The sequence below is a fragment of the Otolemur garnettii genome, unplaced genomic scaffold (genome assembly GCF_000181295.1).
Source record: "Otolemur garnettii isolate 467f Iridium unplaced genomic scaffold, OtoGar3 scaffold00001, whole genome shotgun sequence".
In the NCBI taxonomy this organism is placed as follows: domain Eukaryota; kingdom Metazoa; phylum Chordata; class Mammalia; order Primates; family Galagidae; genus Otolemur; species Otolemur garnettii.
Genome location: NW_003852396.1, coordinates 32,703,103 through 32,727,723, shown reverse-complemented (window position 1 = coordinate 32,727,723; position 24,621 = coordinate 32,703,103). Strand labels below are relative to the sequence as shown.

General features: G+C 34.6%; 2 protein-coding genes across 2 annotated transcripts; one reads left to right on the top strand and one right to left on the bottom strand.

The window, feature by feature from the left end:
* Positions 1–11,555: 11,555 nt before the first annotated feature.
* On the top strand, positions 11,556–12,494 carry LOC100960720 (olfactory receptor 51V1-like). The gene has a single exon (XM_003780973.1). It carries the CDS (start codon positions 11,556–11,558, stop codon positions 12,492–12,494), a length of 939 nt encoding a protein of 312 aa, XP_003781021.1.
* A 5,828-nt stretch (positions 12,495–18,322) lies between these two features.
* On the bottom strand, positions 18,323–19,279 carry LOC100961037 (olfactory receptor 52Z1-like). The gene has a single exon (XM_003780974.1). It carries the CDS (start codon positions 19,277–19,279, stop codon positions 18,323–18,325), a length of 957 nt encoding a protein of 318 aa, XP_003781022.1.
* Between the last annotated feature and the right edge of the window lie 5,342 nt (positions 19,280–24,621).

The following is a 24,621-nucleotide window of genomic DNA, read 5'->3' as shown; positions in this document are numbered from 1 at the left end:
TCAGAATGAAAAACTCTTACAACTTAAATAGTGTTTGGTACAATAATCAAAGGAGTATTTCCCAGGGAAAATTAGCACTAGAATAAATAGTACGCAGTCCATTCTAATAAAATTTGAATCCAAGACAAGAAATGATCAATCTGCTCCCATTTAACATAAATTTCTTCTAAAATATATTGCAAAAATGTGTATAGGGATGGAAATTTATTTAATAGCAATAAGTGCAAATTCCACAGTTTCTAGTATACAATCAAAATTAGTATGCAAAGAAGCAGTAAACATGACAATGAGGAAAAGATCTATCAGTTGAACCAAACAGAATTAGCACTACTTTTAGAAATAGCAAAATAACAAAACAAAACAAAAAAACTGTAATTGTAATTATAATAGTATTTCATATGCTGAAGTATTTGAATAAAGGCCTGGAATATATAAAAAGACCTAGTTCATACTACTGGCATTGGAAAACCAAAATGTCTTAGATAAAATATGTATTATGTAAATAAGATTAAAATTAGATTAGACATTGAAGATCGCTGAGGTTGGATATGTGAAAATAAAAATGAACCAAATTAAATGCAGACATAAAAATGATAAAATGAGCAAATCGAAGACATAATATGCAGAATAATGGTAATAAAAAATCTTGGAGCAAGCATACACAGACCACAGAAAATAGAAAGCAGTTAATCATTGAAAATGCTTGTATTGAGGATACCAATAATGTTTATACACATTCTGCAAGATTGGTTACCAATAAGGTAAAATATACACATTTTCAATATTGAAAGCTAGATAGATAACATCCCTACAGATTACACTTCTATTTTTTTCTTTTTTCTTTTTTTCTTAAATCATAGCTGTGAATATTATTGCAGTCATGGAGCACAATGTGCTGGTTTTATATACAATTGGAAATATTATCATCAAACTGATTAACATAGCCTTCATGGCATTTTCTTAGTTATTGTGTTAAGACATTTATATTCTACATTTAGTAAATTTCACATGTACCCTTGTAAGATGCATCCTAGGAGTGGTCCCACAAAGTAACATCCCTTCACCCATACACCCCCCTCCCCTCCCTTCCCTTTCCCATATTCCTGGGCTATAATTGAGTTATAGCTTTCATATGGATGCTGTAAATTAGTTTCATAGTAGCGTTGAGTACATTGGATACTTTTTCTTCCATTCTTGAGATACTTTGCTAAGAAGAATAAGTTCCAGCTCCATCCATGTAAACATGAAAGAGGTAAAGTCTTCACCTTTCTTTAAGGCTGCATAATATTCCATGGTGTACATATACCACAATTTATTGATCCATTTGTGGGTCAATGGGCACTTGGGCTTCTTTCATGACTTAGCAATTATAAATTGGGCTACAATAAACATTCTGGTACAAATATCTTGGTTATAGTTGATTTTTGGTCTTCTGTATATATACTCAGTAGAGGAATTGTAGGATCGAATGGCAGGTCTATTTTTAGTTCTCTAAGTGTTCTCCAAACATCTTTCCAAAGGAACGTATTAGTTTGCATTCCTACCAGCAGTGCAGAAGTGTTTCCTTTTCTCCACATCCACGCCAGCATCTCTGGTTTTGGGATTTTGTGATATGGGCTAATCTTACTGGAGTTAGTTGATACCTCAAAGTGGTTTTGATCTGCATTACTCTGATGATTAAGAATGATGAGCATTTTTTCACGTCTGTCTGTAGGCTATGTGCCTGTCATCTTCAGTGGAGTTTCTCTTTAAGTCCCTTGCCCACCCTGAGAGGGGATCACTTGTTCTTTTCTTGCTAATATGCTTAAGTTCTCCGTGGATTCTGGTTATTAAACCTTTGTCAGAGACATAACCTGCAAATATCTTCTCCCATTCTGAGAGCTACCTGCTTGTTTGACTTAACTGTGTTCTTGGCTGTGCAGAACCTTTTTATTTTGATCAGATCCCAGTACTGTATTTTTGATGCTGCTTCAATTGCCTGTGGGATCCTCCTCATAAAATATTCTCTAGGGCAATTTCTTGAAGCGTTTTCCCTGGACTTTCTTCTAGTATTTTTATAGTTTCATGTCTTAAGTTTAGATCTTTAATCCAGTGAGAGTCTATCTTAGTTAATGGTGAGAAATGTGGGTCCAGCTCCAGTCTTCTACAAGTCAAAAGCCAGTTCGCCCTGCACCATTTGTTAAATAGGGAATCTTTTCCCCAACACAATGTTTTTAATTGGCTTGTCAAAGATCAAATAATGGTAAGTACCTGAGTTTATCTCTTTCTTGGTTCTCTATTATGTTCCATACATCTACTTCCCTGTTTTTGTGCCAGTACCATGCTGTTTTGATCACTATTGATTTATAGTATAGTCTGAGATCTGGTAACATGATTCTTCCTGATTTGTTTTTATTTCTGTGTAATATCTGGGCTACTCGTGGTTTTTTCTGATTCCATATACAACGAAGTATTATTTTTTCAAGATCTTTAAAGTATGATGGTGGAGTTTTAATAGGAATTGGATTAAAATTGTATATTGCTTTGGGTAGTTGGACATTTTAACAATGTTGATTCTTCCCAGCCATGAGCATGGTATGTTTTTCCATTTGTTAACATCTTCTACTATTTCTTTTCTTAGAGTTTCATAGTTCTCTTTATAGAGACCTTTCACATCCTGTGTTTGGTAAACTCACAAATATTTCATCTTCTTTGGCACTGCTGTGAACAGAATAGAGTCCTTGACTGTTTTTTCAGCTTGATAATTATTAGTATATATAAAGGCTACAGATTCATAAGTGTGGATTTTGTAATCTCACACAGTGCTGTATTCCTTGATCAACTCTAAGAGTTTTGTAGTATAATCCCTGGCGTTTTTTAGATATACAATCATATCATCTGCGAAGAGTGAAAATTTGATCTATTCTGACCCTATATGGACACCCTTGATCACCTTTTCTTCCTTAATTGTGATGGCTAAAACTTTCATTACAATGTTGAAGAGCAATGGAGAGAATGGGCAAACTTGCCTGGTTCCTGATCTGAGTGGAAATGATTTTAGTTTAACTCCATTCATTCTGACATTGGCTTTGGGTTTGCTTTAGATGACCTCTATCAGTTTAAAAAATGTCCCTTCCATACCAATGTTCTTAAGTGTTCTGATCATGAAGGGATGCTGGATATTATCAAAATCTTCTGCATCAATTGAGAAAATCATATGGTCTTTGTTTTTTAATTTATGTGCTTAATTATATTTATAGATTTACATATATTGAACCAGCCTTGGACCCTTGGATAAAACTCATTTGGTCATAGTGTATAATTTGTTTGATGTGTTGCTGGATTCTGTTTCTTAGGATTTATTCTTATTATTATTAAATCATAGCTGAGTGTGTTAATGCAGTCATGGGGTACAGTGTGCTGATTTTATATACAATTTGAAATATTTTCATCAAACTGTTTAACATAACCTTCATGGCATTTTCTTAGTTATTGTGTTAAGACTTTTATATTCTACATTTGGAAGGTTTCACATGTACCCTTGCAAGATGAACCATAGGCATTTTCCCACCAATCATCCACCCTCTATGCATCCTCCCTCTATGCATCCTCCCCCATCCCCTCCCCTCCCTCTCCTCTTTCCCCATATTCCTGGGCTATAATTGTCTTATAGGTTTCATATGAAAGCTATAGTTTAGTTTCATAGTAGGGCTGAGTAAATTGGATACTTTTCTTCCATTCTTGAGATACTTTGCTAAGAAGAATATTTTTCAGTTCCATTCATGTATACATGAAGGAGATAAAGTCTCCATCTTTCTTTAAGGCTGTGTAATATTCCATGGTATAGATAAACCACAATTTATTGTTCCATTTGTAGGTTGATGGACACTTGGGCTTCTTCCATAACCTAGCGATTATGAATTGGGCTGCAATAAACATTCTGGTACAAATATCTTGGTTGTAGTGTGATTTGTGGTCTTCTGGATATATACATAGTAGAGGAATTGAAGGATCAAATGGCAGGTCTATTTTTAGTTCTCTAAGTTTTCTCCAAACATCTTTCCAAAAGGAACATATTAGTTTGCATTCCCACCAGCAGAATAGAAGAATAGAAGTCTTTCCTTTTCTTCACATCCATGCCAGCATCTCTGGTTTGGGGATTTTGTGATATAGGCTAATCTTACTGGAGTTAGATATCTCAAAGTAGTTTTGATTTGCATTTCTCTGATGATTAAGGATGATTAACATTTTTTCATATATCTGTAGGCTGTGTGCCTGTCTTCTTCAGAGGAGTTTCTCTTCAAGTCACTTGCCCCCCTGAGATAGGATCACTTGTTCTTTTCCTGGCAATACATTTGAGTTCTCCGTGGATTCTGGTTATTAAACCTTTATTGGAGACATAACCTGCAAATATCTTCTCCCATTCTGAGGGCTGCCTGTTTGTTTTACTTACTATATTCTTGGCTGTGCATAAGTTTTTTAGTTTGATTAGGACCCAGTAGTATATTTTTGATGTTGCCTCAATTGCCTGGGGGGTCCTCCTCATAAAATTTTCACACAGACCTATTTTTTCAAGTCTTTTCCCTATACTTTATTCTAGTATTTTTATGGTTTCATGTCTTAAGTTTACATCTTTAATCCAGTGAGAGTATATCTTAGTTAATCTGAGAGGTATGGGTCCAGTTTCAGTCTTCTACCAGTGACCAGGCAGTTCGCTCTGCACCATTTGTTTGATGCGTAGCTGGATTCTGTTTCTTAGGATCTTGTTGAGTATTTTTGCATCAATATTCATTAGTGACATTGGTCTCTAATTTTCTTTTCTTGTTCGGTCTTTTCCTGGTTTGGGGATCAAGGTGATGTTTGCTTCATAAAATGTGTTGGGTAGTATTCCTTCTTTTTTATATTTTGTGAAATGTTATGTAATATAGGTACTACTTCCTCTTTAAAGGTTTGGTGGAATTCTGATGTGAAGCCATTTGGTCCTGGGCTTTTCTTTTTAGGGAGATTTTGTATAGTTGATGCTATTTCAGAACTTGATATAGGCCTGTTAAACATTTCCACTTCCTACTGGCTAAGTCTTAGAAGGTGGCATGCTTCAAAGTATTGGTCAATTTCCTTCAGATTTTCATATTTCTGAGAATAAAGTTTCTTGTAATATTGATTAAGTATTTATGAATCGAGGGGTCTGTTGTTATTTTATCTTTACCATTTCTGAGAGGTTTTACTCTTTCTTTCCTGGTTAGGTTAGCCAAAGGCTTATTTATTCATTGGCCTTTTCAAAAACCTAACTTTTTGATTTATTGATCTGTTGTATAATCCTTTTGTTTTCAATTTTTTAAATTCTGCTCTAATTTTAGTTATTTCTGTTCTCTTGTTGTGTTTGGGATTGGAATCTTCTTCCTTTTCCAGTTACTTGGGATGTCCCATTAAGCTGTTAAATTTCTCTTTTTCTGTTCTCTTGAGGAAGGATTGCAGTGCTATAAATTTCCCTCTTAGGACTGCCTTTGCAGTATCCCATAGGTTCTGATAATTTGTGTCTTCCTTATCATTTTGTTCAAAAAATTGGGAATTTCCTTCTTGATCTCGTCTCTGACCCAGCTATCATTCAGCATACGGTTATTTAGCTTTCATGTTTTTGTATGAGAATGCAGATTCCTATTGTTACTGAGTTCTATTTTTATTCTGTGATTTTCTGAGAAGATGCAAGGAATAATTTCTGTTGTTTTAAATTTGCTGAGGCTAGACTTGTGACCTAAGATGTGCTTGATTTTGGAGTATGTTGCAGGGGTTGATGAGAAGAATATGTATTAAGTTTTGTTTGAATGAATTGTTCTGTAGATGTCTGTTAAATCCAAATGTTGAATGGTTAAGTTTATATCTAAAATTTCTTTGCTTGTGTTCTTTTTGGAGGATCTATCCAACACTGCCAAAGGAATGTTAAAATCTCTGACTATTTTACACCTCCTGCATCACAGGGAGACCTATGTCTCCTCAGCCAGGCTTCAGTTCTCTGCCACTATCTGGCAGGGGGAGGTGAGGCTGACAACTTTGGGACTTAATGGAGGCTGGGGTGATTCACTCAGTTCTAGCCCTGCCCCTGATTGATATTGCTGACAGAACAGTACAAGTTTGCAGAAATTTTCTGTCCTGGATATATTCCCCTGTGTCTCAAATGCTATTTGAAATCAAAGAAACTGTGACTTAGCCCTGGTCTATGCCACTGCCCAGTCTGGGCTACAGTTTGTGCTAGGGCAGGGGCAGTTAGAGCTCACGTTCAGCTGTCAATTCCAGCCTCTGCCTGCCCGCCTTCTTCTTGGCTATGAGCCACTGAGGGTTGGGTGCATCTTAAGCTCAGTAAAGCAGTCCTCTGGGTCAGCACCACCCTGGGAGTCTGCATTTTCTGCATGTGTGTATTCTAGTCCCTGCGCTTGCCCAGGATGGTACTGCCTCAGGCATACCCTTTACTCATGGGGCCTGGATTTATGTCCCAGATCTGTTCTGCCCTGGCTGCCACCAGATAAGGTGCCCAGCTTCCTCTGGTTGTCCAGGGAGACAGGGGGTGTCTGTCTGGAATATCTCCAGGACTGTGAGCCCTATAGTTCCTCCTTTTGCAGCTGCTGCTCTGTACCTCAGGGCACTGCCTCTCCTGTATGATTCCCTCTCAGTTGACTGTCTTTCCCTTATTTCCCTGCTGCAAAATCAGCACAGATCAGCAACAGCCCTTGCCCTGTCCACACCTCTTGAGAAAATGCCCAAGAATCTGGACTCCAATGGGGACAGGTTTGCAGACCTAGCAGTGAGAATAGAGGGGAGTGCTGGGAGTTCAGAATTGCAGGTAGAGGATATATATGGCTTTATACAGTTTTATGCCTGGCAGGAGAGTGTCATGGCACCCTAGTAGGGGAAGGAGGTCCATTTTTCAGAGACTGTCTCCTGTGGGATAAAAGGGGAGGACATTTGAACTCTGCTCACTTGTTTGTGTGAAGTATACTGTGAGCCCTTCTATTGGGGGAGGGGAGTCCCATCTGCTTAGTGATGCATTTTGTAACTTTCATTTGTATCCTTGAGGTCAAAGTTCAACTGAGCATGGTTAATGTGCATTCTTCACCCTTCTCTCTTGGCTCAGCTCCAAACCATGGGCTTACTTGCTAAACTTCTTTCCTTTAACTCTCCTTTTGAATGGGAGCCTCTGTGGAAAGCTGGCTCCAGTCAGCCATTTTGCCTCCACCCCCAGATTACACTCCTATTAAAAGGATAATGATGCAGTATTGTTAGCCATCTTTTGTCAATACATTTGAAAACGTGGAAAAAGTACATAAATTCATTAAAGACATTGCTTTTGAATAAAATAAGAAATGTATAACCTGAAAAGAACTAATATATTAAGGCCATTACATTTGAGTTACAAATTTTCAAGGAATATTTTAGGCAAAGATGGCTTCACTTGTGATACTGACCAAAACTTCTAAGTGAAAATAATAACAATTCTATTTAATCTTCTCCAGAAAATTAATGTGAATAGAAAATTTTCCACCTATGTTCTACAAGGGCACCTTTAAAGTTTGGAAAATACATTCAAATGAAATTAAACTATATGTAAAGTAAACTATAAGTTGGTAACATATAAAATAAAAAGCTCAGAAAATAAAATCCAGTTATTTTAACATTCACATATCAGTCAATATACTACACCACAGAGTAAGGAAAGAACTATAACCTTATAGTTGCAGAAAAACCAAATAAACATGACCGACTTCACTACCGAAACTCAAAATCACACATACTTCTCTCTGTTTCCTATCACAGTAATTCACCCTTAGGTTTATGATCCATTTTGAAAATTTGTGTGATCTAATTCACATTTTTGGCCTATGTATGTTTATTTTTTTCCAGGAGCTTATTTTCTACATTTTTGGGGTATAATTGACAAATAAAACAGCTAAGTGCTATTTTGATGCAGGTATACCCCCTATAAAATCCTCATAATTAAGCTATATAATAGATACTTTACCATAAATCGTTATGGGGTGAGAAATTATGGATCAAGTCAGTTAGCAAATTGTTAAAATATAATTCATTACTATTAGCTATAGTTACCATGCTGCAAATTAGATATCTAGAATATTTTATATTTTTACTCTTTGACCAAAATCTTCCCATTTCCTTACTACTGAGCCCCTAAATATTACTATTCTATATTCTGTTTTCCTAGGGATAAGTCCACATATAAGTGATATCAGGTAATATATGTCTTTCATTCTTTGGACTATTTCTCTTAGCATAATCTCTTCTATTTTTATTCATGTTGTTATAAACGGAAAAATTTCTTCCTTAGGTTATTTCCATAGACTGGATATAGTGAATAATGTTGAATTGAACATGGGAGTGAAAATGTCACTTTGAGATCCATATTTCATTTCTATTTCTATGTAACTCCTAAAGTGGAATTGCTGCATTATAAGGTAGTTATACTTTTATGTTTTTTGAACGACCTGCATACTTGATTCTAGAGTAATTTACAAAGACTCTGTTATATTTAAATGCATGTGATGTTCAATGGTTTATACATTTATAAAGATTTCTAAACCCAAAATATGTCTTATGGCCAACAATTATTGGAAAGGCTATAGAATTTGCTGTAAATTCATTCATGTGTTCAGTAAACATGTATTGAAGATCTTCTTATGTCTGTTACTGTGTTCAGATGCATATGAACATAAACTACAAAATCTACACTATAAGACAACTATAACTCCCTTAACTACAAAATCTTCACAATAAAGTGAAGAAACACATATTGAAAAGTAGTTGTACCACTCACTGACTAATTGTATGTTGGGAATGTGTCCTTGGAGGCTAGGAAAGACTTCACAAACACCACATGGTCTTATTCATATGTGGAAGCTTAAACAAATGGTCTTATAAATATAAAAAATAAATTAGAGGCTATTAGATTACGTCAGGTAGTAGGAAAGAGAATGTTGGGAGAAATTGGTTAACAGATGTAAAATTACATCTAGATGAGAGAGAGAAATTCAATTTCTATTGATACATCACATAGCATGGCTATGATTGACAATAATATGTTACACATGTTCAAATAGCTAAAAGCAAGATAATGAATGTTCCCAACAAAAAGATATAGTAAATGTTTTAGAAGATAGATATGCTAATTACTCTGATCTGATCACAAAGACATTATATAACTTTATCCAAAATATATTTACAAATATTTTGTCAATTTAAAGGTCAACTCCAAAAAAATGCCCATTTAGCAAGGCCAAAATCTGCTTTCAAAACACATGTGGAATTAGTATATTCAGAGCTGTTCTCTCTCGGATGGGGTTCTCAGAAACAGATAGATATATTTCCAATAAAACACATAAAAAGAACAGAGGAAAAAGAGACAGGAGCACTCCTTTGGTCCTTGAATTGACCCCTAGTGTGTTAATCTCTTTCTCTCTCTCTCTCTCTCAGACACACACACACACCAGGGCTTCCAAAAGTGAATGTTTTATATTCAGAGCTTTAGTTTATCTCCATGATCCCATCCACTTTCCAGAGCACGCCTCCCTTTAGTGCTATTCTTTGTGGCAGAATCTTAACTTGGGAGCTACTTCCTATTGCCTTCCATTATCTCTCCTCTCCACAATCCTGCATCTGTTCTTGCCTCCAGATCACATCCTCAATTACCCTCCTTTCCCTGTGAGGGATGTACAGCATGACATGCCTATGAACACAGTGCTGTGAGACACTATCAGTCCATAGTACTACTATAGCTTTTATTTATGTCTATATTTGATATCTCATTTTCATTGGTGTAGAACAGTTTGCAAGAATTCTATGTTGAGAATGGTACAATGTGTCAACAAGTCTGCTGAGTAAAGAGCTGCAGGGACAGCATGAGACACAGAGCCTTTCTGTCTTGTCCTTCAGAATGGATCATCTTTGACAGTCTGTCATTTCCTTGTTCTTCAAGACTTGTACAGCACCATATCTTACAAACACTATAATATGGATGAAGAATGAAGATATTCACCACAATAAACTGAAATTGAAGTTTAAAGAACAAATATGACTAGGTAAACAGTACACAGGGTCTTTCAATAGTGTCTCTTAAAATTGTATGTGAATCTACAATTATGTAGAAGTAGAGTTTAGTCCTTAAAAAAGGAAAAAAGATAAAGGCCACATTTATTTCCTCTTGTGCTATGGACTGTCCAACTTTTAGGCCATAAGTGCCCACTTATTTCTCTAAGCCTTGTTGCTAAAATTCATTGCATTAGGCACTGACATTAATTTTGGCTAAATCCTTATCAAGAAAAAATAGCACTTTGAAGGTAATTCATCTCAATGTCATTTTTCCTCTCATTTTGATTAGATTTATTAATTCCCCTTTCCTAGACTTGTACTTGGACATTCAGTTGTACGCTGAGCATAATGCCTAGAATCTCATATAATTTAAATGTTTTATTTGTATTTTTAAAGATAGTGTTCTTCCTTCTCCCTAAAACATCAAACTACTCCTTCTTAGAAATGTATTGTAGCAACTAAATGTACAAATTAGTTTGGTAGCGCTTTATAGAGCTTTATTTGTATTCTGAAACCTCACAATTAATTCTATAGCCTCTAATAATTCATAGGCTCTCTTTACCAAAGAAACCCAGTTCATGTGTCCCTGTCTATATAACATGGACTCATGGATCTACAAAAGGCAGCATCCACATTGACTATGATTATGATTCTTCGGTTCACAAGAAAATGTGGTATTTTTAAGTAAATGATTTTATTTTAGCTATAAGTAGTGAACGAAGTCATAGATAAAATAAATACATTAAACCATTTGTTTTGTGATCCTCAGTTTAAAATTCATGGCATTTATTTGAAATAAAATACATGCAAGACAATATGATGAAGATTCAGAAAAAGAATAAACCTTTAAATAATGAGGAGGTCCATGGAGGAAAAAGGACAAAAGAAAGTACGATTTAAATTGATAAATAATTTATAGATGAGCTAAACAATGTGAACTGTGTAAACAAGTTCTGAATCCACTTACAGGGCTTGTCTTCTCTTGGCTCATTTTTATGCTCTGCAAAGTACAGGCTTTAAGTAGTCCATTCCTTGGGGGATATTGCAACCTTCTGAAAGTGAAAAAAATGTCTGTAGGATCCCAGAAAAAAATAACTTAATGTCACATTGTTCCAAGATCAATGACATCCATGCAAGCAGTATTCCTCTGAGATCATACATCATCTTCCTTTAGGGTTGAAGATGGACTCCCAGAAGTCCAATCTGAAATCGAAATCCCTTATGGCCACTAACATTATTGTTTCTGCATAAAACTCTAGTCTTCTGTCATCTTTACTCACTAGCACTGGAAATTCCATGTCTAGAGAAAGAATTTTTACCTAAAAAAGATAAAGGATCACGTCTCTATTGTGCTGAGTTTATGAGTTTACTTAGAGAAATTGTATTGCATTTTTTCCTGAAAGCAGATAAACATTACTAAAAATTAGAAGATCACAATCCTATGTAATTTATACCTTTCTAAAAATAATTCTGACCGCCTGTTAATGTCTGCTACCTCTATTTCAAACCTCAGCAGTTCCAGTTTTCTTCTTACCGGTTTCCCTGGCCTAGAAGCTTACTATCTCTGGCTCTCCATTCCTTTCTCCTCTGTCTATGCTATGGTGTTCCTGGGGAACTGCATGGTGCTCCATGTGATCCGGACTGAGTCAAGCCTGCACCAGCCTATGTTCTATTTTCTGGCCATGTTGGCCCTCACTGACCTTTGCGTGGGGATGTCCACTGTGCACACGGTGCTGGGGATCCTGTGGGGGTTCATTCGAGAGATCAGTCTGGATTCCTGCATTGTCCAGTCCTATTTCATTCACGGTCTGTCCTTCATGGAGTCCTCTGTCCTCCTCGCTATGGCTTTTGACCGCTACATCGCCATTTGCAATCCACTGCGCTACTCTTCCATTCTAACAAATGACAAGATCGTGAAAATTGGCGTGGTGATCTTGTGTAGAAGTTCTTTACTTATACCTCCAGTCATCATCCGTCTGAAGTTCTTAAGTTATTGTCGTCCTCACGTCCTTTCTCACTCTTTCTGCCTGCACCAAGACTTGATTCGAATTGCCTGCTCAGACATCCGCTTCAACAGCATCTATGCACTGACTCTTGTGATCAGCACTCTGTTGTTGGATGCTGTGCTCATAATCATCTCCTATACCATGATCCTACATGCTGTATTAGCCATTGCATCGTGGGAGGAGAGACTCAAGTCCTTGCAGACCTGTGTAAGTCACATCTGTGCTGTTTTGGTTTTCTACATCCCAATCATTGGTCTGACCATGGTGCATCGTTTTGGAAAACACCTCTCGCCACTGGTTCATGTCCTCATGGGCAACATCTATATCCTTTTCCCACCTTTGATGAACCCTATTATTTATAGTATCAAGACTCATCAGATACGACGAAGAGTCCAAAAATTGTTCTTCTTGAAATGATGCTGTCTTGAGAACAAATGTGACTGTATTTAAAAGTCAACATGTGGAGTAAAAATGGCAAGATTCAAAAGGTATTAAAAATTGCTTTAATAACTTCTGTTTTTATATTATGCATGTTATAAATACTTCCTCTTCATTTTCCCATAATCATTCCTTGTTAGTGAAATTGACTAATGTAACATTGTGATCTACTTTATAAATTAGAAACTGCATATAAAGTGGGCCAGGAATCATACCAGTGTATGAGTCAGTTTAGCTAGCAGAATTCGTACATTTTTGTCGCCAGTTGAGATAGGGTATTTTTTGAGTCACACCTTATGGTAAATGCAAATATTATTGACCAAACTCCAAGTATTTACTAAAATATCATCTATTGTTGTAGCCCTTTCATTACTCTTGCAAATACAAATATTTACTGTTTATCCATGGCTAGTGCTATCTGTTTTAGTCAGAGGGCTATATATTTTAGTAAGTATCACAGGAAGATTGGAATATTTGGCTTACAAAATAATGAAATAAACAAGAAATTCTATAATCTTGATGCTTAGTTGTTCACCAATGAAATGGCTCTTTCTCTGCTTTTATCCTATCAATGGTAATTGAACTGGAGACATACATAGTAATTTCCAGAGTAGAAAGAAATATCTGTTTGTGATTATTTTGTTTATCTCAATATTAATGCCAATAGCCACAACCCTTTGAAAACTATTTGAATCCTATTAAAATGATTGAGTCCACATTTTTGTCTTATTTAATTTAAATAACTTGTCTCAGTTAAAAACAGAGCCTAGATTGTTGTGATGACAAAGTAATATTAATGTGTTTATAATTTCACCCTCCACATTTATTATGTTCCAGATAATATTATAAGTACCACTTTATGTGTCTTCAATTTAAAGAAAATGAGTAAAGATAAAATGAATTCTGTAAAGTTTTGTAATAGAAGCAAGTAGAGAAGAGATTTGATGGTGGTGTTTTCCAGAGATTGCCCTCTTAGCTATAAACTACAATTGCATCCTGATGCCTGATACATGTATTTCATGCTTGATTATGTAAAAATGATGGCACTCAATAAATTATTTTAAGTCTCATGATTTTCCTTTCTAAGGTTTTTACTATGTTCGTGTGTACTTACTCCCTGTGTCATTATAAATTTTAAAGTCTGCTAACCATTATAGTAGTCCATTTCCTAAAATAAATTTCCTGTAATTTCTTCAGGAAATGATTAAAGTTAAAGTAACAGGATACGTAGATATCTGGAAAATTTTCAGTGCATGTTTTATTGAGATTCCTAAGCAAGAAAGTGAGATTATTTTAGAGTCATTTGTCCTAAAAGAACCCAGATATGGTCCCAGGACTCATTAACTGTTCTTGTTACAGTACGGCACTTATTTTTTCTGAGTCTGCGGATATGTCTGAGACTGGCTTTTCTTTTGCAATGAAAAACGTGATACACATGTAGATTCACATTGTTTGAGACCTGACTGATTCTCCTCTTCTATCAGTGGCTATCACAACCCTCACTCCTGTATCTATGGGTCATTTTGCCCTCTACCATGCTAATTCAATTACTTTAAAGATATACAGTTAGATATTGAACTAAGCTTTTAAGCAGTATTGTCTTTCTAGCTACTAGTTCTTTTTCTTTAAATTGAATCTCTCATTTTTATTTTATTATGAACTCCATGTATGTTTTATTGTTTGTTTTCTTTTTTAATCTTCTCTCAATTTTCAATAAAGTACTCTTAGTTCCCTTGTTCAATTTACTATCTTATCTGTGAATCAGCTGATTTTCAGGTTTCCTTACTAATCTAATGGATCACTGAAGAATCACCTGTTGATTTCACAAACATAGAGTTAACACCCAGAGAGTGCTGATAGATGTGGTGTTTGGCAATGACTCAGGCTTTATCTGTCTAACTGGATATTTAAGGATAGTGATACCAGGTATCAATAAGATTCTGGTCTTGGAATTACGATGCAGTGGTATTGGAGATTCTGAATCTGCTGACACAGGTTCGTGGAGAAAAGCAATGATTTTATAACTTTTCTATCAATATGTAGCTTAATATTGCAACATCCACGGGAAGCTATCACTTTAGCTGATACATGACGCCCAGTGACCTGTGATTGTAAAGTGATTTTTTGCTGTTGATGTGTGTCTTAGATCTCCTGGGTAGAAGTGAAGTTTCTGACCTATTGTGTGAAGGAGTAATTGGACTTCATAAATTTCTATTTTCACAGGAAGACATCATCCATAATTTATTTATTTATTTTTTTTACCAAACAGCAGATTTATTTATTAATAAAAGGCTAAGGAAGAAAAAGTCATGTCAGTCTTTGTTTTGCCTTAAGAGGAGGCAAATTTTATGAACTTTGTACATGAATCTAAATTTGGGATTTTGGCACTGCTTTGAATAGCCTTTTTACTTCTCCTCATACTTTTCAGCTATAAAAAAAATTTTTAAAAATTACCCAAACTGTTGTGAGTAGGTTAATATCACCTCTGGTCCACACGGTCATTCTCATGCAGTTTCCTCCGGACCAAAGAATTTGAAGAATCCATAATGAATTATCAGAATGACCTCTAAGCAAATCACTTACATTATTCCCTCAAAGAGTAGTTTTCAGTGTTATGATTTTTTTTCTCTTTTCAGATATTCAGTGGAGATCATTGCTTGACTTTTCATCCATAATTTGAACGATGGAAACTTTCCAAAGCAGTGATCAGAGGGAAAGCTCTTAGTATTATTTTGCAGTCAAAAAGAGAAACTTATAAACAATTATTACTACATATGGAGAGAAGGTTTGTTTGTGAAAAATATTGCAGGTATATTCTTATCTTGTCATAACATAGTTTCGATTTTTTACTAAAAATGCTATTTTTATGACTTGATTTTTGAAAGATTTTCTCTTTTACCATTGTCTGAGAAAATTTTGCATAGAAATGTTATTGTTTTCTTCCTAAATATTTGGTTGTATTCCCCTATTAACTCCATCTGGTTCTTGCAAATTCCTTATTGGAAGGTTTGTAATTATAGTTTCTCTAGTACATATGCTTAGATTTGCAATTTCTTATGTAAGGATCTTTTGCAGTTTTTGTGTGCAATTTTCCTATTTTGCCACAGTTTCAGTAAATATTGGTAGAAGTTGGATTATAATATTTTGTATTTATGTTTTTGTTCAGTGGTGTATTTATTTTTTCCTCAAAAATTTAAGTTTCTTAATGATTTGATCTTCTTAAAGAATGATTTCATTATTCTAAATTGCAAGTAGATATGCCTAACATGCAATAGTTAAAGAATTATATTATCTACTTGAACATGTACCTACATATCCCTAAAACAGAACATTGAAACACAGAAACAAACCCAGGGTGACATGTATAACCAAACGAATCTACAATAATACAAAAATTAGAAAATCATGAAAAATTTAGATTACTCTTTCTCTTTTTTCTTTTTTTTTTTTGTGCAGTTTTTTGCCGGGGCTTGGTTTGAACCCGCCACTTCTGGCATATGGGGCCAGCACCCTACTCCTTTGAGCTATAGAAGCCACCCAGATTACTTTTTCTCATTACTCCTTTCTAGAATGAAATCTATATTGTTTCTATCATATTTGTTAAAGATTTTATGTACATGCTGCTGTATTTTTATGTAATATACTTAGGGTTACCATGGAATACATTAAGACTTGATGTCATATAGTTAATGCTATAACTGTACCTCACAACTGAAATGTTTCAAGCATGTAAGAGTTTCATACCAAAAATAGAAATTCTTCTCAGAATTCAATATATTAATAAGAAATATGGTAATATTTAAACAATTAAGTCATTCACAACTGTTTCCTATTATTGTGTAATTGTTCACTCTTAACAATGAAGTGATAATAATTATTCTCGAACAGTCATTATGCCATTCTCTTGCAATCCTCCTAAATAATACGCTAAAATATCCTCCATTTCAGTGACTGAAAAAACAGAATGAAGTATTAAAAATGTAATTTCAGGGGGCAATAAAAGCATCCAAAATAATGCCTGATAAATTTCTTAAGTATCTGGTTATTAAGTGAGTATTTATATAATGTAATAATAATTTGGATCTAATATTATCTGTGATAGATAGAAAACAACATAAATAACTATAGAAAAGTTCAAATATTATAAATGACTGTTAATGCTATGTATCACATCATGAATAGAAAAGAACACATATTATTTATTTTAAATTTCTTGTTATTTAAAATGTTATATTCACATAATATTAGTAAAATTATAAATATTCTTTCTTAGTTTACATCAAATATGATGTGTGTATGTTTCCATATATAAATGTGGGTGTGAGCATCCATATAATGAGATCACATGATATGTGCGATTCTACAACCTACAAGTTCTCATCAAAATATTCTTCATATAAGCACTTAGTTGTAAAGAGTTGTAATAATTGCACTGTATTTCATTTTTAGGATGTTATACAAAACATTCATCCTGAACATATATATTATTTTATTTTTTCACTGTGAACAATGCTGTGATCATATATACTCACTTTTGAGAGTTCGCATGCATACTTGTACTAGTGAACACGCAGAGTCCATTTATTAGGTAATTATAAACATTTTGAGGGGGTACAATGTGCTGGTTTTGTATAAAATTTGAAATGGTTTCGTCAAACTGCTTAAAATAGCCTTCACGGCATTTTCTTAGCTATTGTGCTAAGACATTTATATTCTATACTTAGTAAATTTCACATGTATCCTTGTAAGATGCACCATATAAATTTTTATTTTATGTTTTCTGACAAAAAATTGTTATTTTCATTTCCTGTTAAGTATCCTTTATTGCTACCAGAAACACCAATATTGTTGCCCCTATGTTGACAAAACTATAGTGCACATTACAATCAGACAATGGCTAAAAGAGTAGTTATTAACATTTATACTTATTTAGGGAACAAATATGAATTTTTGGTCCATTTCAACAGTTTTGACTAATGTGTATGCTAATAATTTTGAAATCTATATGTGGCAAAAAAATTTTCCACATGGAGAAATAAAAATGATTTAATGTCCCCAAGATTATCTAAAGTCTTTATGTAGCATAATGTCTGACAATACATGCAGGAAAAAAGAAAGAAAGATGCTCCCTGTCTCTGTCCCACAAGTTCCGTTTTGGGGGCATGCAGGCTGATCATACAAATGGCTAAAATAACAACAATAAACAACATTCTTCTATATTCTTTTTATGCTAGGTACATTTTTAGAAGGGACATACTAATTATCTCATTTTATTCATTAAACAACCATTAAGTTTATAGTATTTTAGTCCAGTATAAACATAAGCATACATAAACCTAGAAAGAGTAAACAGTTTTGATGAGCCAGATATTTGGAATTCAAAACTTGAACGCTAGTCAAATTCTCAATTGCTGGATTGCCATGCTAACTGTGTGGGTACTATTTTCTCTAAAGTGCAAGTGGTAAGTAAATAGGATAAACAGCGTTTCGTTGATTTAGGATTTTGTTTTTCATTTCCTTAGGGTGTGATGATGGGTTTTATCTTCTGTTCTCCTATTATTCCATATGAATATAAAATTGCAATCTATTGAATTATGATGTTTACACCTGTGAAGCTATTAAAAAGAAAATAAAGGGTCTTTGGTCTGATATTGTTTTGAATGAAAGCAATATAAAGAGTAAAAATTTAATATTGTCTCATTTACTCAAAACTTTCCACTATTGTCATTCCTGGAACATTGGGTTCTTCTTAGTTGTGGAATTACTTAAAAATAATAAATAGCTAAGCTGTTTAGTCCACATAAATATCAACATAGTGTCTTGCTCAAGGGAAAGAGCTGTTTAACTCTCTCCTGAATTTGTTTGGTCTTAACTCCGTAAATGATGGGGTTGAGAGTGGGTGGTACCACCACATAAAGATTAGCAAGGAGAATATGTATATGGAGTGGTATTCTGTGACCTCCAAATCCGTGAGCAAAGAAGGAAAAGAAAGCTGGTGTATAGAATAGGAGAATGACACACATATGGGAGCCACAGGTTTCCAGAGCCTTGATTCGGGTATCTCGGGAAGGAATTCTAAACACAGCACAAAGTATGAGGACGTAAGAGATGATGATAAGCACCACATCCAGGCATGTGGAAAAGAGGGCCACAATCACTCCATAGTAGATGTTGACTTTAATGCTGTCACAGGCTAGCTTGGCAATGCCCATATGTTCACAATATGAATGACGAATAGTGTTCTTCCCACAATAAGTAAGCCGATAAACCAGAAAAACCAAGGGGAAGCAGATAAAAAAACTCCTGGTCACAGATGCAACACCCATCTTTCCAATGACTGAGGGGGTGAGAATGGCAGTGTATCTTAGTGGATAACAGATGGCCACGTAACGGTCAAAAGCCATGGCCAGCAGTATGGCAGACTCTGCCACAAAGATGAAGTGTAGGAAAAACATCTGAGATACGCAACTACCAAAAGAAATGCCCCCAGCTTGAAACCAGAAGATTGCTAGCATCTTTGGTGTGGTGACTGTAGAGAGGAAGAGGTCTGCTATGGTCAACATGGAGAGAAAAAGGTACATGGGTTCATGAAGACTTTGTTCAGTGACAATCAGAAATAATAAGAGGACATTGCCTACAACTGCTGTTATGTACATGGAGCAGATAGGGATAGAGATCCATACATGAGCATCTTCCATCCCTGGGATCCCAATCATGGTATACCAGAGGTCTCTGAGGTCGGTGTGATTTGAAGAGGTTGTCATCTTTCACTCTCTCCTCAAACTGGATCCTGGAATAGAAAAAGGATGGATGAAAGGAAGTAAGGAAGGGAGGAAGGACGGAAGGAAAGAAGGAAGGAAGGAAATAAGGAAAGGCAGGCAAGGCTGTGAAAAAAGAAAGAAAAGGAGAAAAGAAAGAAAGCCAAGGCAAAGAAAAATTTTAAAAAAGAAAAGAAGAGAAAGGGGAGGGAAAGGGAGGGAGGGGACGGGAAGGGGTAAGGCAAGGAAAGAAGAAAGAAAGTGAGTGAGAAAGAGAGAGAGAGATTGATTGGCACTGTACGAAAGTAATTGATTTTCCAGATATAATAATAAACTTTATTTATTTTATAATGTGGTCTAAGCACTATAATCAATACTTTATACTTCTTGACTTAACATGAAATCTTTGTAGCCTCTTATCCATCATTGCATTCTTTGTCTGATCATTTCTGATAAATAATCACATTGTCCCTCTGGTACTTCAGAAACAGTGTTTGGAATACTGCTGTTGTCTTCATGGAAGCTCAGGACCATTTAATCAGTAATTATAATTATTCCTGTAATTAATTTAAATGAAGATTTTCATAATAAAGGTGGCTGTCTTTTGTTCCCTCTAGAAATGTACATAGAATAATGAATAGCTTTGTACAAGGTGTATTAACTTATTGTATTTGAACCATGCTCCCATTTTATGTGGTTATAGTACTATATGTTTTAGTTAAAACGGTGCAGTGCAAAGCAAGACTTTCTATGGCATTATTCTAACTCAGGAGAAAGTGTCCATTCAACTTTCACACACATTAGGTTTCTTCTTCCATTCCCTCCAGCCTAGCTTGCTTCTTGTTTTCTTTTGTTTCTTCTAGCTTGTGTTTGTGTATTGGTTATTTCGTTTCCTTCTGCATTTCCTTTGCTACTCAAATTGAATACTGTTACTGGACAAAGGAAAAAGGCAGCCTATTGATAGCAGAGCAACAAAATAAATGAGTTGCAAATCCACACAAATTTAAATAAATTAAACATTTCTTTAAGTTCACTCTCTCTAAGGTACTATGCAACAGAAGGAATCACATAGAAACCATAAATAACCTCTATTTCAAGGATCTTAAACCCTTGTGAGGACTCTGATGTGGGGACACAAATACCACCCCTCAAAGCAGACTAGGGTGGGAGGTATTCGACCACATGAGTTAGCAACACCAAGAAGACACCACTTTTTGCGAGGACGATGGAGCAAAGATTCACAGAGATGTTGCCATTAAATACTCTTATCAAAAAAAAAAAAGGTAGTCTTAAAGTGAGAAACATTGAAATGCACAAGCAAGACAAGTAAAAGGTTCATACTAGAAATGTAAATCACTGTACATAGTAACTCTTCTGGTATACTGAGGGCTTAGGGGCATGAGAACTGTAACTGAACAAGTAAGCTATAACTTGAAGATTCAGAGATCTGAAAGTAAATCAAAGACTTTATAGTTTTCTATAACAAAAAGTTTATTATCAGAAATATTTACTGTATTTTTAATATTTATCAAAATTTTAAGGAGAATTCAATAAAATAAATTCAGTAAATCAAAGAATTTATAGTTTTCTATAACAAAAGGTTTATTATCAGAAATATTTACTGTATTTTTAATATTTATCAAAATTTTAAGGAGAATTCAATATGATCAAAATATAAGCTTTCTCTTTGCCCAGAACTCTTCACTAGTGGACTGTGCACTTGGTTTCCATTCTCTTTTTTCTCAATTATACGCAAACACAATTTCTACTTACATATTTAGTATTATTGTTTTTCAACAAATCTTAAATTTCATGATGGCTATCACCATATATTCCTTATCTAGTACACTATATATATGTACATACACATTACATATATATATATGTATATATATACACACACACATTCTAGTTAAATATGATTTAAAAGACATCTATATTGATTGAAGGAAGACAGCAAGATGGAGTTGCTCTAGGAAATTTTTACAGCAGACCAGAACACAGACTCAGAAAAAATGAGCTTAACAGTGAAAATGGAATAGAGAAAATGGAATAGTGAAAATGGAAATGCAGAATGAAAAGAAAGAACATAAGTATACATAAATAAATATACAATATATGGACAAATACATCAATAAAAAATAGCAAATCTTGCATAAGTTAACTGAGAATGAAAAAAAAGGCAACAAATTATTTAATAAATACCATTTGGAAAAAAGGGCAATGTCACTATCATTATAGGAAAAATATTAGGAAATGGATTCCGAGAAAAATACAATCCTTTTGATATTATTAATTTATCACATTAACCTATGTCTATGGAAGAACTAAGACAATAAATCTAGCAGGGAACCTTAAATTGCGGGTCTCTCTGCACTGTAGAGAGAATTGGACTAGGTATTAAACTGTGTCTGGGCTATGGCCTCATTTCTGCCACCAACAAACAACTGTGAGCTTCCCCATCATATAATTTTCTCTCATGTCCACTGCTAATTTTTCTCTCAAAACTACCAAGGATATTACATGTTAAACATAACTGTGTACTCATATAAAGCTAAGAGGGACACACAAAGGAACTGATCTCACAAACTAGCTTAGATAGCAACTCAAATGGCATGGTTATCACTGTCCACAGTCCGAATGTCCAGGTCACTTTTAGTAATTCAACCCTGATCTGAGAATCCAAGATCCCAATATTTTTATTACATTTCATATATTTTTCCTTTCTCCCTAACAACCATTGCTTTTCTCATTCAAAGAAATGCTCAGCTGCTATTGTGAGATTATACCCCAACCCGTATTAGAAGTAGAATCCTTAAATGATCAGTGAAAACTGACTTGAGAAACTTTTAATCCTCTTCTCAGAAATAACCAGAACCTTTTCCAACACATGGAGTCCAACAGGGCTCATAGATTTGTTAATGTACCAAGAATGAACTATCACTAGAATCTCCGCTTTGATTTTTTTCCTTTGTTCTCATTCATTTATATCTCTCTCAAATGCTTTATTTATGATTTATATAATAATCTATTCTATTGATTTCTTTACCATTTTGTTTCTGGCTGCAAGTGAATATATACACTTTTAAAAAAGAAAACAAACAAACAACAACAACAAAAAAGAAATACAAAGGCAACCCAATGAGCAAATATTACCATAGGGCCTTCCAAAATTCTAGCTCTTGATATTTTGAGAAATTGAATTCCACACTCAGTACATATAGCCTTATTTTGATCTTTATTTCTATTTTGGATAATGTGAGGTAAATTCCATTGACTTTAATTTTTCTAAGAAGACTTTTAATTATTGAGCTGAAAATAAATAAATACATCCCAGAAACACCTCTGAGATAAATCTAAGGAAATATTTTTGTGACTATATTTGGGGTGACAAACTCCAGGTTTGTTTCTTCTGTTGATTTCCATTTTGAAAATAAACTATATTTATATTTGAAAAAATTATTCATAATGTAGGTTGGATCTTTCAATAGCCATAAAGTGAACCATTCATTAAGTCAACAGAATGTGGTCTGTCTAGGCAATAAGACATGCTCATCCATTACAAATATCATTTCCCAAGCCTGGACATGTCTCTACCATCAGCCTTGGATATGTTTGAGTGATTGTGCTGGACAGGTGCTGTAATATAGGTAGGAACAGGGATCAAAAAAACTCACTCACAGTTCTCTTGTTCTGAACCTGCTTAATTTGAAAACTAAGACTTGTGGTACACCTCTTGAACACACCAGCCACCTGCTGTCCCCCGTGGAATATTAGGGACTTGTTACCTCTACTTTGTCAGGGAGGATGTACTGTGCTTCTGCAAGTTGATTGTCTCTCCTTGGTCTGGATCCCAGTCTGGAGGCTGGCTTTATAGCTTTCTCTATCTCAAGAGACCTGAGGCTCAGTAGAATTGTGGAATCTAGGAAAGTGCCTGTGATATTCTGAGGACTTGATCTTTTGAGTAAGGTCAGGAAATACTCCTTGATTATTCAAATAGGCTTAAAGAAAATCTTCCTGAGATAATTCTGGGGGTTTAATAACAGCCCCATCAGTGACAGCAGCACACACTCAGATTGCTCTGGCCGAGACATTTGTAAACAACATATCTAAGCATGTGATGGATTAATTGTCATACCTATAATGTGTGATCCTAATTTTAAACTCCTAGGAAACTGAGCAACAAACTCAACATTTTGTGTTTAGTATAAACAAAGCTTATCTTTCCTTCTTTAATTTTTCCCATCATCCCCCACTCTTTTTTTGTTTCCCTTTCCATCCTCAATTGGTTGTAGGACTAAATAACTTGGGATGAGAAGAAGAAGAAGGAAAAAAGGTAGTAACTGAAAAGAAAGAAATAAAAAAGAATAGTAAAGTTTTGTTTATATTAAGGATAGGAGATTCAATAAAAAAATGGACCAAATTGATGACCTAAAAATAATAATATTGTTTACAACTTATTAAATAACATATAAATAGGAAATAGGATATTTACATAATTATTTTATTACCATAAAAAATAACATATTATTTATAAGGTTTAATTATTAATTATACTTTTGTTATCTTTTTGTCTCTTTCTACAAAATCCTTGTTTCTTTTACCTATATGCTCATATACTATTTTTATACAAAATATTAAGGGAGTACAAACGTCTTGTTATATAGATAGTTTTTATAATGCTTTAGTCAAGGCTGTAATTGTGCCCATCTCCCAAGTAATATTCATTGTACCTGTTAGGTAAATTTTTACCCATCCCCTTCTAACGCCTCTCTTTGTCTTGATTTCTATTTTTACTTTTTTTCTTGCCCATGTGTGCCCATTAACCAGTTCCAGTTATCAGAGAGTACACATGCTGTTTATTTTTTCATTCTTAAACTCTGACTTAGGAGAATGATCTCGAGTTCCACCCATCCAAATTATTGTGAAAGGCATCAATTCATTCCTTTTTATGGGTGAATAGTACTCCATGGTGTATATCAGTGTGTGTATTTATGTGTGTTTGTTTATGTGTGTGTGTAGACACATACACCAATACATTTTGATAAGCCACTCATAAATTCATGGGCACTTGGGATATACTGTTTTTTACACCATATTCTCACCGTTTTCTCGATCTCATTCCAACTATTGGTTGAATTTTTAAAAAATTCATTTCCATTCACAATCAGGTCTTAATGTTTTACCATGCTCTTCATAAAACTTTCTGAGTTGCAAAATATGATCTTTTACACTATTTTCTCATTCTTTTTGTCCTCGTAGCATAACCCTTCTTGAAAACCTCTTTCGGCTCGGCGCCTATAGCTCAACCGGCTAAGGCGCCAGCCACGTACACCTAAGGTGGCGGG